The sequence below is a fragment of the Balaenoptera borealis genome (genome assembly GCF_965194805.1).
Source record: "Balaenoptera borealis genome assembly, chromosome: 6".
NCBI lineage: Eukaryota > Metazoa > Chordata > Mammalia > Artiodactyla > Balaenopteridae > Balaenoptera > Balaenoptera borealis.
Window position 1 is genome coordinate 72,461,600 of NC_138863.1, and position 17,072 is coordinate 72,478,671.

The 17,072-nt window shown below is 34.4% G+C and overlaps 1 protein-coding gene across 16 annotated transcripts in view; it reads left to right on the forward strand.

The window, feature by feature from the left end:
* BAZ2B (bromodomain adjacent to zinc finger domain 2B) overlaps positions 1 to 17,072 on the forward strand; it is a 297,378-nt gene that overhangs the window by 236,672 nt on the left and 43,634 nt on the right. For all 16 annotated transcript variants that reach the window (XM_082395173.1, XM_082395167.1, XM_082395172.1 and 13 more), the window contains 7 exons: positions 1,708 to 1,848; positions 4,539 to 4,793; positions 5,769 to 5,983; positions 6,850 to 6,924; positions 7,753 to 7,996; positions 14,663 to 14,725; positions 15,739 to 15,883. In XM_082395173.1, the coding sequence (XP_082251299.1) occupies positions 1,708 to 1,848; positions 4,539 to 4,793; positions 5,769 to 5,983; positions 6,850 to 6,924; positions 7,753 to 7,996; positions 14,663 to 14,725; positions 15,739 to 15,883 (1,138 nt within the window). The remainder of the gene's footprint in view (positions 1 to 1,707; positions 1,849 to 4,538; positions 4,794 to 5,768; positions 5,984 to 6,849; positions 6,925 to 7,752; positions 7,997 to 14,662; positions 14,726 to 15,738; positions 15,884 to 17,072) is intronic.

Below are 17,072 nucleotides of genomic sequence, written 5' to 3' on the forward strand. Positions count from 1 at the left end.
TTACTATTAAAACATCATTAAGAATTCTGGGTTAGTCCTGTATAGTAGAAAAATTTACACCAGCTACTTTGAAATTTATGAGACATTTAATATGTTTTTTCTGTTAGTGATTGTAATTCATTATTCTGGTAAGTAACCAAGAAGTTTGGCTTCTCTTCTTTGGAAAAGTACTTAGAGCAACATCTCATGTGTTTAAAGATTGAAAATCCAGTTATGGAAAACAAAATTGTTCTACCAATGATAATTTGATTTGAAAATCTATACTGCATTGTGGGAATGTTACATGTTAATTGTATATATTTTATGTCATTAGAGCCTCAGAGCCTGCTTTTAGTTTATAATTGATAAGATTAATTTTCGAACTTTTTTGGTGTCAATAATTTCTTAATATAGCTTTTTTTATCATTTTCCACCCAAATGTCTGCGTGAATCAGTAACCCAGAAATTTAGAGGCAGTGTAAAAATGAGCAGTTATTTGAGCATATCATATAAAAAAGTCCTCATGATGACCTGACCTCTGGTTCTGTATCACAATATTCAACAACTACTCAACACACAACCTACACTCCAGTCATGAAACTACTAGCAATTTCTCAAACACATCGTGCTTTCTCAGCTCTTGGCTGGGAACGTATTACTTCTCCACTCCTCTCCGTCTCCCCCTTGGCATGCCCTGCCACAGCAGTCAGCGTGCTGTCTAACCAGTGATAATTGAAATGAAGGAATTGAAGTGAAGGAATTAAGATGTCCAGTTATAAAATAAATAAGTCATGGGGATGTAATGTATAGCATAAGGAATATAGTCATTAATATTGTAATAACTCTGTATGGTGACATGGTAACTAGACTTGATTATGGTGATCATTTCAGAATGTATAAAAATATCGAATTACTGTGTTGTACACCTAAAACCAATATAATATTGTAAGTCAGTTATACTTCAGTTTAAAAAGAGAATTGTATTTGATGTATGACGATAAAGTAATGACACCAGTATTATATAGCAAGTCACTTCTTCCAAAAGAATGCCATACTCTACAACAGAGAAACAGAATGATTATTTCCATATTGTTGCCATTACCCAAAATAATTTTAAAGCTTTTGGAATTGCCTTCAAAACCCATTTTACATTATTTTAAATGTTGTTTAGAGTGGTAAATAATATTTTTATTTCATCATAGGTGCACGTCCTAAGACTAGCTAATTCACTTTAAAGAACTGCTTTTGCAGATTCAAACATGTTGCTTCCATTTTCATGCTGTAAATCTTTTCTTGCTTCCTTAAGCTACACAAAAATTTTTGTTAATACTAGTTAACTTTTTTTTTTATGAATATTTACTTGCCCATGTGCATTTTATATACCTGCTTTTATTAGTAAGTATTTTATTCTCATATTATAACCTGGGAAATGATTGAATAAATTTTGAATAATGAAATAATCTAGATTGAAACTAATATTGATATTTTGTATATGTATGTATGTATGTATACATACAGTCATAAGATTATTTTGAAACTCAAAAAGTGAAAACACTGAAAAGCAAAATACATCATTGTTTCTATGTAATTCCAAGTCTATTCCTAAACATCCTAAGAGAATTTTGTTCATGGAAATAACACTTTGATTACTTTTTAAATTTTAACTGGAGGTTTTTTAAACACAGATAATGGTTAAAGAGAATATGTGTACATGGTTTTCTTTTTAAGGAAAAAGAACGGTTAAAGCAAGAAAAACGTGATGAGAAAAGATTAAATAAAGAACGTAAACTAGAGCAACGAAGATTAGAATTAGAAATGGCAAAGGAACTAAAGAAGCCTAATGAAGACATGTGCTTAGCAGACCAAAAGGTAATTTATCATGTAAACCATTTCATTAATAAATTTAATTTTTTCTGTGTTCTCACCTGATTCCTTTGCCAGAGCTGCCATTATGAAAGCCTTGTGTTTTTAGCTGGAGCAGTGGATTTCCAAGTCTAGGTCAATCTGTCTCTCCTGTATGGCCACGAGTAAACCTCTCCAGAGCCCTGTGCTGATAATGGCAGTTCTTAATATACAAATGGAGCACTGCAAACCTTTTTAATTTAAGTAGAAATACTGCAGAAATCTACAAAAATGAATTATAGAAATAGATAGGATTTCTGTGTTTCATTTGGTCCTTCCCAGGCATTTAGTTACAGAAAGATCTAACTCCTCCCTCATGCCTCCATGGATACTTAAATAAATTAGGATTTATAATCTATAACCTCCTTCAATGCTTTAGTGATGGTAGCTGACTATTGAGTATGTTTAGTACATGCCAGGCCCTATGCTAAGTGCTTTAAATGAATTTTCTCATTTAATCCTCACCACAATCCTATAGGACTGGTATTTATGCCCATTTACAGATGAGAAAACTTGAGACACAGAGAGGTTAAGGAACTTGCTCAAGATTATACAGCTCATAAGTGGCTACTTGGATGCAGTCCCCAGTTTTTTAAACTCCAGAGCCCATACTCTTTGTGATCCTGAAAGCCAAGAAATGTGTCCAAGCAAAGTACCTCATGTGTGTTTTCTCTTCCATCATGCTTCACAGATTTATAATGTTGCTAAAATACAGAAAAGTAGCAACTTGGAAAGAGCAAAATCACCATGATAACTGGCATGATTTCACATACTTATGAATAGAAATCAATTATGTTTGGCTATAGTTAAGAAGATAGTATTCCTAGAAAATTATACAATAATGCATATCATATCTATAATACTGTCTCAGTAATAGAATATTATACTTGGTCAACAGCATCTATATTTACTTACATGCCATATAATATACAGATAGTGCTTGTCTCTTGATTATGCAAGCTCTTTTCTAAAGTGCTTAAAGCAAACTTTTAGTGCCCAAGTGGAAAATTTAATGATACTAATATTCTATTTATTTACCTAGCATAAATGCTTCTAAATAAAAATGAAAGTATACATTCTAGTTTTAGTCAATTGGATGTTTAAAATTTCCTAAGCATAGAATGGGTACAGTGGTTAGTCAACACATTTAATAAGCTCCTGGTGAGCAATTTTTAAAATCCTAAGTGAGCTTTATTTTCTTGCTAATCCTAAATGATCTTTTTTTAATCCTAAATTGTCCTAAGTGATCTTTTATTTTCATTTAAATCCATATGCACTATATCAAATATGTGTAAGTCCATTTTAAGCCTTACTTTCGTTAGCTTTGTTATATAAATTTTTAGAATCATATGGAAATGTGTATGTCTGATCTGATTCAGGAATAAAGAAGACTCAGAATTAAATGGTTTTCATATGTAACAAAAGATTTGTATGATATCAACAATTGTCTATAGTTCTGTGTTTCCGCCCACTATTAGTAGAAAAAGTCTTTGGTTAGTTATTTCAGCAAGCACAGAGTGGAGGAAACATTTTTTTTTTTTTTGAAATTCACGTTCTTTTTATTTATTTATTTATTTATTTATGACTGTGTTGGGTCTTCGTTTCTGTGCGAGGGCTTTCTCTAGTTGTGGCAAGTGGGGACCACTCTTCATCGCGGTGCGCAGGCCTCTCACCATCGCGGCCTCTCTTGTTGCGGAGCATAGGCTCCAGGCGCGCAGGCTCAGTAATTGTGGCTCACGGGCCCAGTTGCTCCGCGGCATGTGGGATCTTCCCAGACCAGGGCTCGAACCCGTGTCCCCTGCATTGGCAGGCAGATTCTCAACCACTGCGCCACCAGGGAAGCCCAAGGAAACATTTTTGAACAAGGACAAATTTAGATAAATAGAAATATTTACAAGCCACATTTTTCTCAATCAGAATTGAAAGTACTATTATTGAATCCCCTTCATGGACAAAAATGTTTTTAATTTAGGTTACTTATTTATTTAACTTTTAAAATGTCCATAACAACTGATAATACAATTTAGTCATTAAAATGTTAATATGTGAGCATATCTGAGAAATAGCAAGAGAGCTCTCTAATTTTAACACTGAAATTCAATGTTTCACTATATACGGGAAACCTAAAGACTGATAGTTGCAGTATTACTGGGTTCTTGATAGGGTCATGGGTTCTGGTCAGTCATTAGCCAAAGATGGTACTCTCTCCAACCATACAGCACACAGATGCACACTGTTAACTTCTGAGCTCCCAAAAAAGTGTGAATTATAAATCAGTCTACATCAGTAGAAGAAACTATTGCACGTGCCCTACTAAGTATGTCCATGTTAAAGTACTTTTGAGATGTTTATTTCTTATGTTATCTGATTTTTGGTCCAGTTGTATAACCTGTGTTTTATCAATACGTAAGTTAAAATTAGTATTCTCTTTTGCAAAGATCTAAGTTCATGTTGAGTTCAACCAAAATTTATTAGTGGTTACTTGTGTTCAGGATTCTATGCTTAGTACCATGAGGTTATAGAAATGCCCCCAGGGAATTTACAATCCAGAGGGGAAAGCCACTGGTATAATGCAAGAGAAAAATAGCAACTTACTTTACTTCAGGAGATACAAAATCATGGCTTTTTGAATTACTTTTTCTCTCTTTTCTTTTCAGCCTTTGCCAGAGTTGCCTCGTATTCCAGGACTTGTTCTCTCTGGAAGTACATTTTCAGACTGTCTCATGGTGGTGCAGTTCTTACGAAACTTTGGTAAAGTTTTGGGCTTCGATATGAATATTGATGTTCCAAACCTGAGTGTTCTTCAAGAGGGATTGCTAAATATAGGGGACAGCATGGGTGAAGTACAAGACTTGCTTGTGAGGCTCCTCTCAGCTGCTGTATGTGATCCAGGTCTAATTACAGGATACAAGGTAAAAAAAAACCAAAATATAATTTTTTGAATTTGTACTATCAGTGCATTGATACTCTCAGTGCTGGCTTTAGTGTATTAGCAGAAGACTGTATAGACAGATCCAATTTTTTCTACATAACTTCTTACAAAGTTAAAGGTAGATTGGTACAATTGGTGCAAACTTAGAAAAACCTGGTTCATAAAGCCTAAGGAATGTAAATCATTACCAAATTACTTTTTTTCCCTCTAGCTTTTGCCAAAAAGCAATCTGATTTAAGGAAATACCTAAGTGATATTCAGCAAAACAGAGAATCCTTAATTCATAAAGCAATTAACTTATGTGTGCCTTCTGAAGTTATACTGTGTTCTCTCTCAAACACTATGAATAACCGAGGCTAATCAAGGCCCCTACAGACCAGCATGTTAAGATACTGTACTGCTAAGTGGATACGCAATAAGTCAAATTTATCTTAATTCCAATTAAGATACACATTTCAGTCAGCTTTGCTCTAGATAATGTAGAGAGAATCTTCCAAATGCACCTGTTACTTTTTTTTCCATCTCCCTATTCATTCAGCATACTAGGCAATAAAATCCATGACACCGTCGAGCAAGAAAACACATTGATAGTACTTTTCAACCTCTCCCCCACTACTACTGGTAGAGCCTGGAAAAGCTTGGGATAGTGTCTGTAGTCAAAGAAGGTATGGTGAGACCATTTTTAGCCACAAGTTTACATACTCTTCTCCCCACCGAACTTTTTAACCAAGGGTTTGAAGAAGAAATAGAAAAATTACAAATACTTGAAAACTTGTCTATCATCTGTTGACTAAATGATGTTGAACGTCATGTTTTATCGCCACTTCATCAAAAATGTGAATAAAGCCCTTGTCAGTAATACCTAAATCATATAATACCAGTATTTAAAAGTCTTATTGTTTATATCTTATGAGTCGTTGTGGTCAATACTGATAAAAATGCCAACGTTTTATAGGCCAAAACAGCTCTTGGAGAACATTTGCTGAATGTTGGTGTGAATCGAGACAATGTTTCCGAGATTTTGCAGATTTTTATGGAAGCACACTGTGGACAAACTGAGCTTACTGAAAGCCTGAAGACCAAAGCTTTTCAGGCTCACACTCCAGCACAGAAAGCCTCAGTTCTGGCTTTCCTGATCAATGAACTGGCGTGCAGCAAGAGTGTGGTGAGGTAAGCATATGCCCAGACATTTCTGGTGATTCTTTTCTGTTTTGAATTTGTCTGGTCACAAAGTAATACAAATTGCTCATAGAAAATTTTGAAGTTACAGACTACCACAAAGAAAAAGATTAAAATTACACTAATCTCACCATTCAGAGATGACTACTGCTAATAATGTTTCAATGTATTTCTTTGCAGTCTATTAGAAAAGAAATTTTGAATCATACTGTGTATAGTCTTTGTAACCCGTTTTGTTTATTTGGTAATTTTGTTATTTATTTGTATACTGAAGTGTAAACGGTTCTTTCTTGCTATGGCTCCAGAATCCAGCACTGTTGCAAAAACCTAGAATTTTTCTTTGATCTTTTGATGATAAATGACTACCTGATTTTCCTTAGTAGCTGCCATTTGTAGAATTATCTACCTACTTTTTATCATGTGCTGATACAATCTTAATATTATTTATTTATTGTGTATTAATTTGCACTTTAAAAAAGAAGTACTTAATCTCATTTCAGAGTCAGAGTAAGTCCTCCACTATAGTATTTGAAGATTTGGTGAACAAATTCCATGTTCATCTTGTTCTTACTATTCATTATTTTACAGATTTTAATTATGTAACTTTTATTCCTTTACCTTTCTAGGAAAATAATCAATCCAAACATTTCAGAGCCATGCATTTCTACCATTGCTGGGCATCTTTAAGTTTTCTATACATCTCTTAGCTACGTATTAATATAATTTTTCATTTGTTTTTGCTATTCATTGGCAATCATCATTTGTACTTACCCCAAAACTGCATCATTTTGCTTACCAAATTAATGTATTGCATAATGGATTAATATATGTCTTCTAATAAACTTTTGCATTGGCAGTGAAATCGACAAGAACATTGATTACATGTCAAATTTGAGGAGAGATAAATGGGTGGTAGAAGGTAAACTCCGCAAGTAAGTCATGTTTTATTAAAACTAATATACTGTTTTCCTTTTTTGCAAGTTTCTGAATAAAACATACAAATTGCAAAGGTAGAATTTAAACTTTATTTTGTCTAAGAATTAGAATAGGTAAAGCTTAATTAAGCTGAGATATGAAACTAATAAAACTCAGTGCCAGAATTTTCAGTAGACAAAAGATATAATGAGATTCACTGAGCTCATATGCTTCAAACTTAGAAGAAAGTCAATTTATCTTTTTTCTTTCAAAGAAGTCAAGCAATCACATATTCTAAGGTTGTTGTTGCTATCAGGTTACTTTTGTCATAAATAGAATCTGTTTGGAACTACTACTTTTTTCCTTAATTGCTTTCTAATTAAAATTTGCTTTTACAGAGAGCCTAACATATCCAAATGTATTCAGCATTAAAACTTAATTAGCTTCCTGCTAAGAAATATAATGCTGAAATTATTCAACTTCTGTGTTAAGAGGATAGTTTCTTTGCAGTAACTTGAATTGAAATTTTTTCAGTCAGATAGTATAGGATCAGGTCTTATCACTTGGCCATTCCTGAGTTAATCTTCTCAGTTTTCTGTTTTTTTAAAAAATGTATTCTAATTCCAAAGAGATAGCCAGAATAATTCTTGAATGTTAATATATTTTGTAATTTCTGGGAACATATTTCTTAAGTTTCCTTCATTCTAATTTTTATTGTCATTCATTTATTGATTACTGTGAGAGAAATACCATAAGGTATTTTTGCTTACAACTCATAGTATGCTCTTCAAAAAGTATAAGAAGAAGCCTTTTCTTCCATATCATCATTTTTTTCATACTTAAAGGCTCAGAATCATTCATGCTAAGAAAACAGGCAAAAGAGACACTTCAGGTGGCATTGATCTTGGAGAAGAACAGCATGCATTGGGCACACCCACTCCAGGACGCAAACGAAGAAGGAAGGGAGGAGATAGTGATTATGATGATGATGACGATGATGATAGTGATGAACAAGCTGATGAAGATGATGAGGATGAAGAAGATAAAGAAGACAAAAAAGGAAAGAAGACTGAGATCTGTGAAGATGAGGTAATCAAATTTAGGTTGATTTTAATACTTAACTAATATTATATAACGTATTGAAAACAACACAGAATTTGAAGTCAAATAGATTTGGGTTTGAATTTCGTTGTGGCGCTTGACTCAGTTTCTTCATCTGAAAGCTGAATATTATAAAATTCACCTCAAAGTTTTTTGTGATGGTTAGGTAAATATTGAGTAGAATGCAATGCCTTCTATACATAGAGGGCATTTACATTGAATAAAAGAAGTTAAAATTTTCTGTTTATATAATGAGAGTTCTCCAGAGAACTATTCAGATTCTTAATTTTAGGTATCCTTTTTCATTCTATTAACATGCTATCTTACATTTCTTTTGTACAATACTTCATGCCTTAAAAGTGTTGTCAGGTTTAACGAAACTGATGTATTTCTCAAAGCCCAGTTTATTAAGTGCCTAGCTCTAGGCTTTTTTTCTTTTCTTTTTTTTTTTTTTTAGCTCTAGGCATTTTTGATCAAAGTCCCCTCTCAATTTACAGTCTCACTGAGGAAGATTTACAGTAAGAAAATGTAATGTGTTAAGTGTTAACTGCTTTGATAGCGGTATTTACAATGTACTAGGCAGGTACGAAGGAAGGACGTTGAACCTTTCTGAGGAATAAATTTTCACAAAGGCTTTCTGGACTCATTAGCTGAGGCTACAAGTTGGGCTAAATGTTAACCTAGAGAAGAATCCAGAAATCCATGGAAGAATCTTCCAAGCAGAGAGAATAACATGAGCGAGGGCGCAGAAGACTTGAAACCACAATGTGCTTTAAGGGACTTACAGGTGCTCTAGTGTTACTAGACAGCTTCACATGCCACAACTGTGAACTCGGATTTTATAGTTTTGTGGTAATAGGAAGCCACTGAAGGATTATAAGTGAGGGAATGACATGGTCAGACTTGATTTGTTCATTGGCTCACTATGGCAGCTCTGTGGAAGATAGAAATAGATTTGAATAGAGCAAGGTCAGAGGTAGGACGATCAGTCAGGAGATATTGCAGTAGCTTAGGTGAATTGTGAGGGGTCTGAAACTGGACTAAAGGAAGGAAAGGATTCAATAAATATTTAGGAGGAAAAATGAGTAGTATTTGAAGATGGACTGTGTAGCTTGATGGAAGGAGAGGTAGGCTTGACTCCAGCTATCTGGCTTGGGGACTGCTTGCTCTGCTGTTGTTGCCATTAACTGAGACAGAGAAATCAGAAGGAGCAGAGGAAATAGATGACAGGGGAGGAGGGGAATATGGAACAGATAACTGAAGACAGGAAATGATGGTAGGTTTATTTTGCACATGTTGAGTTTGAGGTGCCTGTTCAAAAGCTCAGCAGTCAGTTGGGTTTAAGAATCTAAAGTCTGGAGAAGAGTTCAGTCTTGAAAGTGTAGATCTGGAAGTTATTAGCACATAGACAATAGTTTAAAATAATGAGTTGGATAAGTTTGCACAGGGGGATTGGTTTATTAATTAGAGTAGTGGACTGAGGTTGGAACCCCAGGGAATGTCAATATTTAAGAAGAGCCCACAAGGCTTCTTGTTGAAGAAGGAACAAAGAGGTAGAAAATGGGTCAGGGATTTCCAACACCAAGACCACCTCCAGAGTCAGAGTGATTCTTCACTAGGATGACTCACAGAACTCAGCATCTAGTCATGCCATGGCTATGAGTTATTACAGCAAAAGGAAACAAAGCAAAACCAGCAAAGAGAAAAAGCATATGGGCCAAAGTCCAGAGGAAACCAGGCCCAACTTTCAAGAGTCTTTGCCCAGTGGAGTCACACAGGATGGGCCTAATTCTCCCAGCAGTGAATTGCGACAATCTGTGAAATGCTGTGTTCTAAGGAAGCTCATTAGAAACGCTGTGCCCAGAGTTTTTTATTCAGGGCTGGCCACATAGGCACCCTCTGCATAGCGTGTGCCAAAATTCCAGATTCCCAAAAGAAAAGTAGGTGTTCAGTATAAGCCACATTGTTAGCACAGTTTAGGTCCAGTGAGCTATTCTTATCAGTTAGGGTGGGGGAACCCCCCAAAATTCAAGTTCCCAGACACTAGCCAAGGGCCAACTTTGTAAGCCGACCTTTGAAGGGCCTACAATGTTAACTCTCTTCTACACATGTAATAATAATAAAAATCAAGAAACTTGAACATTTTTAAAAGGAGGGAGTGATAAACAGTGTTAAGGGAGCAGGAGCCTAGTGTGATGAGGACTGAAAGTGTTCGTTGTATTTGGCAACACAGAGGTCATTGGTAACCAACGCCAGCACCGTTTCATTGGAAGGGTGAGAGCACAAGCCAGGCTATGATTGATTGAAAACAATAGAAAGTGAGAAAGTAAACTTAACTGTTTCAAGCATTATGCCTCAAAAGGAAGGGTAATTCCTAGAGGCGGACAAAGACCAAGGATTTTTCAGATGCGGAAGGTTTGAGATGATTTTTGGTTGAAGGGAAAGAGCCAATTAAATAAGAGAGGGGCACTGAAGATTAAAGAGATGAAGAGAATAATTAATGGTATACGGTCTCTAAAAATATTGGAGGGGATTCAATTAAGGTAAAGAGGGGGGCTAGCTTTGAAGAGCAGGCTAAAGGGAAGAAGACAAGGTCACAGAGGTAGGTGTGTGTGTGTGTGTGTGTGTGTGTGTGTGTGTGTGTGTGTGTGTTTAAGGGAAGCTACCATAAGCCATGGAAATGGACATATATAAAAGGGAGATAAAGGTTGATGTTTACCTTTTACCAGAAAAGAATGCTAGAAATATTGATAGGGTTGCAGAATGGCATTCAAAAAACAATATACAGCCAACTATTCCTTCTGCCCTTGATGCCAGGAGTATTTAGCCAAGGAAGTCTAGATAGAACTCTTTTCCTTTCTTGTATCAACTCAGTACTGCTGGAGAAATAAAGAAAGAAGACTTAGAGAGATGAATTATTGATGGAATGTGTGAAAGTAATATCTAATCAAGACCAATGACAAATTACTGAATCAAATTTTTTACTAAATCTGGATAATAATATAATTTATAAGATCATGTGCTATACAATTCTCATAAGTAAAAATAGCATAAATACAAAATGTTTTCAAAAAATCCACCCCCCATGTTATATTTTAAACCAGAATGATAAAAATCATTAGAGTGGGCTTTACTTCTTTTAAGAGTACCAAGCTGAAAAGGAGACTACATTGAGATTCCTTGCAGAAATTACTTCATAATGTTGTATTTCTGAAACCACTTGATCAAATACTTTCATGCTGTGACAAATAATGTGAAGGGTATATAATTTGGGTATCAGAATTGTAATTACCCAAAGATACTATTTATAACCAATCTGCTTCATTTGGCAAGTAGAGCTGTTTCCATAGCAGGAATTAAACTTTTCTGACCAATACTAATCACCTTTTTATAGAATTAGCATCCCCTTTCAGCACTTAATATTATAAATTGTTTTAAGATGTTAACTCTCATAAATTTGACAGCCTGTGTTGGGACTTCAGTATCTTCTACTGGGTGGTCATCCCACTAAATTGGAATTTATTTACAGAAATTATGTGTTTCACCTGGCCTTTTTCACATGGAGAATTAACAAACTATGCATTTTTTTTTCTTTAAGGGAGATAAAGACTGTTAAAAATCAGTACTAATGATTTAAACATCATTTTTAGTATTTTAAGACCGGATATGTCATTTAAAGTAGTCATTTTTATTTTTTATGAATGTTGAATTACAGAGTTAATTAGAGTGATCAAAATCCTGGCAAATGTGTATCTTGTTATTAATGTGAGAAAACAGTTGAAAAACATTTGAAAATAATGAATATTTTAGGACGTAAGAAACCAAATTAGCATTCCCTTTAAATTATTTGAGAGTTTTTCTTTCTCATGAAGAAGGGGTAACCACTTATCAATTTCCTAATAAAATTAAAGGTTAACTATTTAATAAACCTTATTGATAAGATTATCCTCTGAAAATAGGTCTGGCCTCTTGATTAAAGTATAGGTAGAGTGTCAGTAGCTATACTCCTTAAAGGACTAATTGCAGGAGCCTTTCCATTGAGACCCGTGTGATCCCTTTCAATTAGAAGATACTGCCCTGAGACTAAGTCACAGCCCTCTGTCTCAAGGGTGATTCCCTCTTTTCTTCACTCTTCATTCCTTCAACACATGGACTCTTTCCCTAATACTTAGGTTTGTGTTGAAATCTATGTGAGCTTTAACCTCACAAGTTGCTGTGGAGGAGGTTAGGTGGACAATTAAACTTTGATATGTAGTGACACATACAACAGCCTTCTCTTCTGCTTGGGAAACCATGCGGAACCATGGCAGGGATAGAGTCTGCGTTCTTAGCTTTGTCGTTATTGCCTTTCTCTCTGGCCTTTCAAATTCCTTCATATCTCTTAAATTATAAGGACTGTTAACCAAAGCTCCTTTAAATAAAACTTTAATAGATATTTTACTTCTTTTTCATCATAAGAAAAATCTTAGAACTGGTAGTTAGCTAATTTGGCTGATACATAGCTACTTTGATGTCTTATTTCAAATATTTGTTGATTGAGTTGATTTTTATGTAAGCAAATTATCAAACATCCTGCTGGTCAAACAATCACTATACAATCATATAGCTATTAAATATCTGTTTAATTGAAGAGTCAAGGTTTAAGGGTCATTGAGCCTGTTCTCTTTTAAATAGAAATGATGTATATATGGAATCTTAAAAAACAAAAAATGGTTCTGAAGAACCAAGGGGCAGGACAGGAAAAAAGATGCAGACATAGAGAATGGACTTGAGGACACGGGGAGGGGGAAGGGTAAGCTGGGACGAAGTGAGAGAGTGGCATGGACGTATATACACTACCAAATGTAAAATAGGTAGCTAGTGGGAAGCAGCCACATAGCACAGGGAGATCAGCTCGGTGCTTTGTGACCACCTAGAGGGGTGGGATGGGGAGGGTGGGAGGGAGGGAGACGCAGAGGGAGGAGATATGGGGATATATGTATATGTATAGCTGATTCACTTTGTTATATAGCAGAAACTAACACAACATTGTAAAGCAATTATACTCCAATAAAGATGTTTAAATAAATAAATAAATAAATAAATAAATAAATAAATAAATAGAAATGATGTTATTATTACCACAAATAATATGCCTAAATGCCTTTGTAAATTGGTCCCCTAAATTTGGGTAAATAGTAGATAGAGAATGGTAAGACTATTGAAGTTTTCCTTTCACTTCCTTCTGTTGGCGAGATAACTATACTGGTTTAGAAATATCTGTTCGTGAGAGTGGTTGGTGGCAGTGTGGCTTTTTAAAAAGCTTATAGAAAGTGAACATCAAAAACAATTGCTTATGTTTTTTCACCTGAGATGTACCTACATTTTCTAATTAAAGGACAACTTTCAGAAAGAGGGAAAGTAACCTTATTTATATATTATGTACCAGGAACTCTGCTAGTTGCTTTCAGATCTGTTCTTATTTAGTCCTCACAAAAATCCCATGTTACAGATAATGTTATCACAAGATAATGTTATCACCAATTTACAGATTAGGAAACAGTTTTAGAGGAGTTAAATAATTTGCCTATATGAAATCGTGCAGCTGAGGTCCAAAGAAGCACATATACTTTACATTATGTCATGCTTTCCCTCTAAAACATGTACTTTGGGTGTAGCTTTCCTATATTCATTTTCTAGAATGAAAAATTTTATATAATCACAAGATTTCTATTTATGAAATCAGTACTCTATATAGTAGGGATTATTTTTCTTCTAAAAGCTCAATGTGTTCAAAATATAACTTACCCTTTTTTGCTCTAAAATGACTCTTTCAGTTAATGATACCAATATTTTTGCAGTCTCCCAGATTTAAACCCTTAATATCATAATCTACTCCTTCCTTCATCTCCCTCACCCATTTCTGCCTCGTATCCGTGAGCTGCCAGGACTTAACAGTTCTAACTATGTACTATCTCTTGTATCCATTTCCTTTTCTCCTTTTCTATTTCTTTTATCCTAGTATGACCCACATCCTCTTTTCCTCTTGAATCATTGCAACAATTCGCTAACTAGATTTGCCAACTGTAGTCCTTTCCCTGCTCCAGGCCATCTTACAACTATTACGATACTAATCTTTGTAAAGCATACTTCTGATATTTAATCTTCCTCAAAGGATCATATTATTGTCCATTGCCAAGCACTTACAGCTCTAGATAATTTAGCCCTAAACTCATCTGTGCCTCATCTCCCCACCTTACCTCTTCAGGTCAAACTCTTTCTGAAATGCCCTGTCCTCTTTTCTCTGATCAATCAACTCCTAACAATTCTTCAGTAGCTAATTAAAACATAACTTCTTCCATATAGCCTCTCTTGGTATAGGTTCCCACTAGAAGTAATCTCACCCTTCCCTGAGCTCCATGACTCTTAATCTCTACCTCTCTTGAGGTCCTTATAGCTTTCTGCTGTTTGGCAGTTTTTAATTATTAGTGTAATGTTTTATGTGTCTCCCTACCAGATTAACGCTTTATCGAGAGCAAGAACTGAGTCTTATTCATTTCCATGGTGCCTATCCTAATACTTTGTATATAGGAGGCTTTCATTAAATATTTGCTGATTGACTGAATAAATAAATCTTAAAAACAGGTAAATGATACTGTATTTTGTTATGTATAGGATGAAGGTGACCAAGCAGCAAGTGTTGAAGAGCTAGAAAAACAGATTGAAAAACTGAGTAAAGTAAGCACTTTTCAGATTACAGTTTATATCTTTTTTTTTTTTTCTTTTGCAGCATTTCAAAAATCCACCTGGTATGGGATTAGTTTTTCTGGTTGCTAAATAAAAACAAGCTTTTTGTAACTAATTAAAATGAGGAGCCTTAGAAACATTCTCATAATTAAACCTTAAAAGTTTAATGCCAAGGTTAAAAACCTGCCTCTTAAGACATGGTACTAAATTTCACCAGGGCCTCTATTCTTCAGCTCTTCTTTTAAGTATAAAATACCAATAAATGCATGGTTTTATTTCTTGGAATTAATTACTTTAAAAATTCAGTCGAATTTTATGATAATAGTTTCGGCAGCTCATGTTTTATTTTATATTAGTATATTTGTGGATTTTATTTGCACTGGATTTGTAAACTATAAATGTTTATGAACTTCTCATTAAAAATTGAATTTCAGTAGGATTAGTGAAGTTTTAGATGAATTTTTTGTTTTAAAAAAATGAGTTTTTAAAAGTATTATGAAATTGATATTATGAGATACCTGTATACTATAGCCATGTTAGATTCATCACAAATTTATCCCAAAATTTAGTCATATGTTACCTAGGTTTACAACGTGAGTATAAAAATAGGCAAATAGAGGTCTGGTCAATTACATATATGAGTATTATTTGTTACATATTGTAATCAATAGAATTAAGCCAATTTGCTTTGGCTTAATGAAATACCTGGTCACACTGTTTATTATTAAGTATAAGACATGCTTTACTATACTATACTTGATAAAATAAACTTATCTCTTTAATCCATGGCAACAAAAATATTCCATTTACCCTCAAAGTAATTTCTATCTTTATAAGTATAACTAAAATTGAAGTCAGGCTTGTAATATTTAACTCTTTTGCTATCTTTTCCCAGTAGTGAAATTTATCTGCTCTAAATGCATAATAAGTGTGAAGTTGCTTATGTATTAATTTTTAAAGCACTTAACATCCATAGCTTAATTATATGCATCATTTTTTAACAGCAACAGAGTCAGTACAGAAGGAAGCTCTTTGACGCTTCTCACTCTTTACGTTCGATGATGTTTGGCCAGGATCGTTACAGACGCCGGTACTGGATTCTTCCCCAGTGTGGGGGGATTTTTGTAGAAGGCATGGAGAGTGGTGAAGGTAGGAACTATTAATCTGTTACAAAGTAATATAAGGAACCATATTTTTAAAAACCCTGTTACTCCTTCAATATATTTTGTGCTTCCAGAATCAAATCTGCTTTATGGATAAACATTGTAAAACCTTGATTCCCATTCCTTTTGAACTCATACTGCCCCTTGCTCTGATAAATATTCCTTCTCTCTCCATGATTTTTCTTCTGCCACTCTTTCTGACATCAAACATGAACTATTCTTTTTCTTTAGCAGACAAAGGTCTTCACCTGTATTATCCATTATAACTACGCCTCCATTTCTCTTCCTTCCCATTTTCAAGTTTTCCAACATGTGGTTTTATTCTTTAACCTTCCCAACAAGCATCCATCCCAACAGTATCCCTGGAGGTAACTTGCTTCAATCTAAGACCCTTATTATAATCCTCATTCATCTTGAAATCTTGTTCATGTTTGAAATTTGTGATCACCTCCTCCTCCATTAAACTTCTTCCTTTCTTCAGTTCTGTATTACCACACAATTCTACAGTCTACCTTTGGACTTTTTTTTCACTGGCTCCATTCCTGTTACATTAACTAGCACGTAACATAATGCATATACGTGCTCAATAAACCATCTGAATTGAACTTTTTAGAACTCTGTACCTGGACATTTCCAAATGTTTAAATTCTGATGGGGCCAAAAGTGTTATGTCAGTGCTTACAGGTTTTATGTCAGTGCTTACAGCTATACAGGGTATAGCTATTTCCTCATGGTGGTACATAGAGGCAAAAACTTCTTGCAAAACATTTTTTTTTGGAATACCCACTATATGCCAGGCATTTCTAGGTACTGCAGAAAGTTGAAAGATATAAAAGACATAGTCCATGCCATGTAGAAATTTAACAGTCTGTTGGAGACAGGGGATTGATTAATCACATAGACATCTAGAACAGAAATCATATAAAGTAGTTGTTTTTAAATTGATGTAGATGTTGATTTAATAGGGTAGTGTGATGGGTTCTTTTTTTAACTGTTTGCTTAAAATATTTAAAAATAAAAGTATTTTTAAGCATGGAAAATATATTAATTAATTAAAATAATAAATTAAAAATAAATAAGTGGGACTAATCATATTAAAAAGCTTCTATACAGCAAAGGAAACCTTCAACAAAATGAAAAGGCAACCTATTGAATGGGGACAAATATTTGCAAAT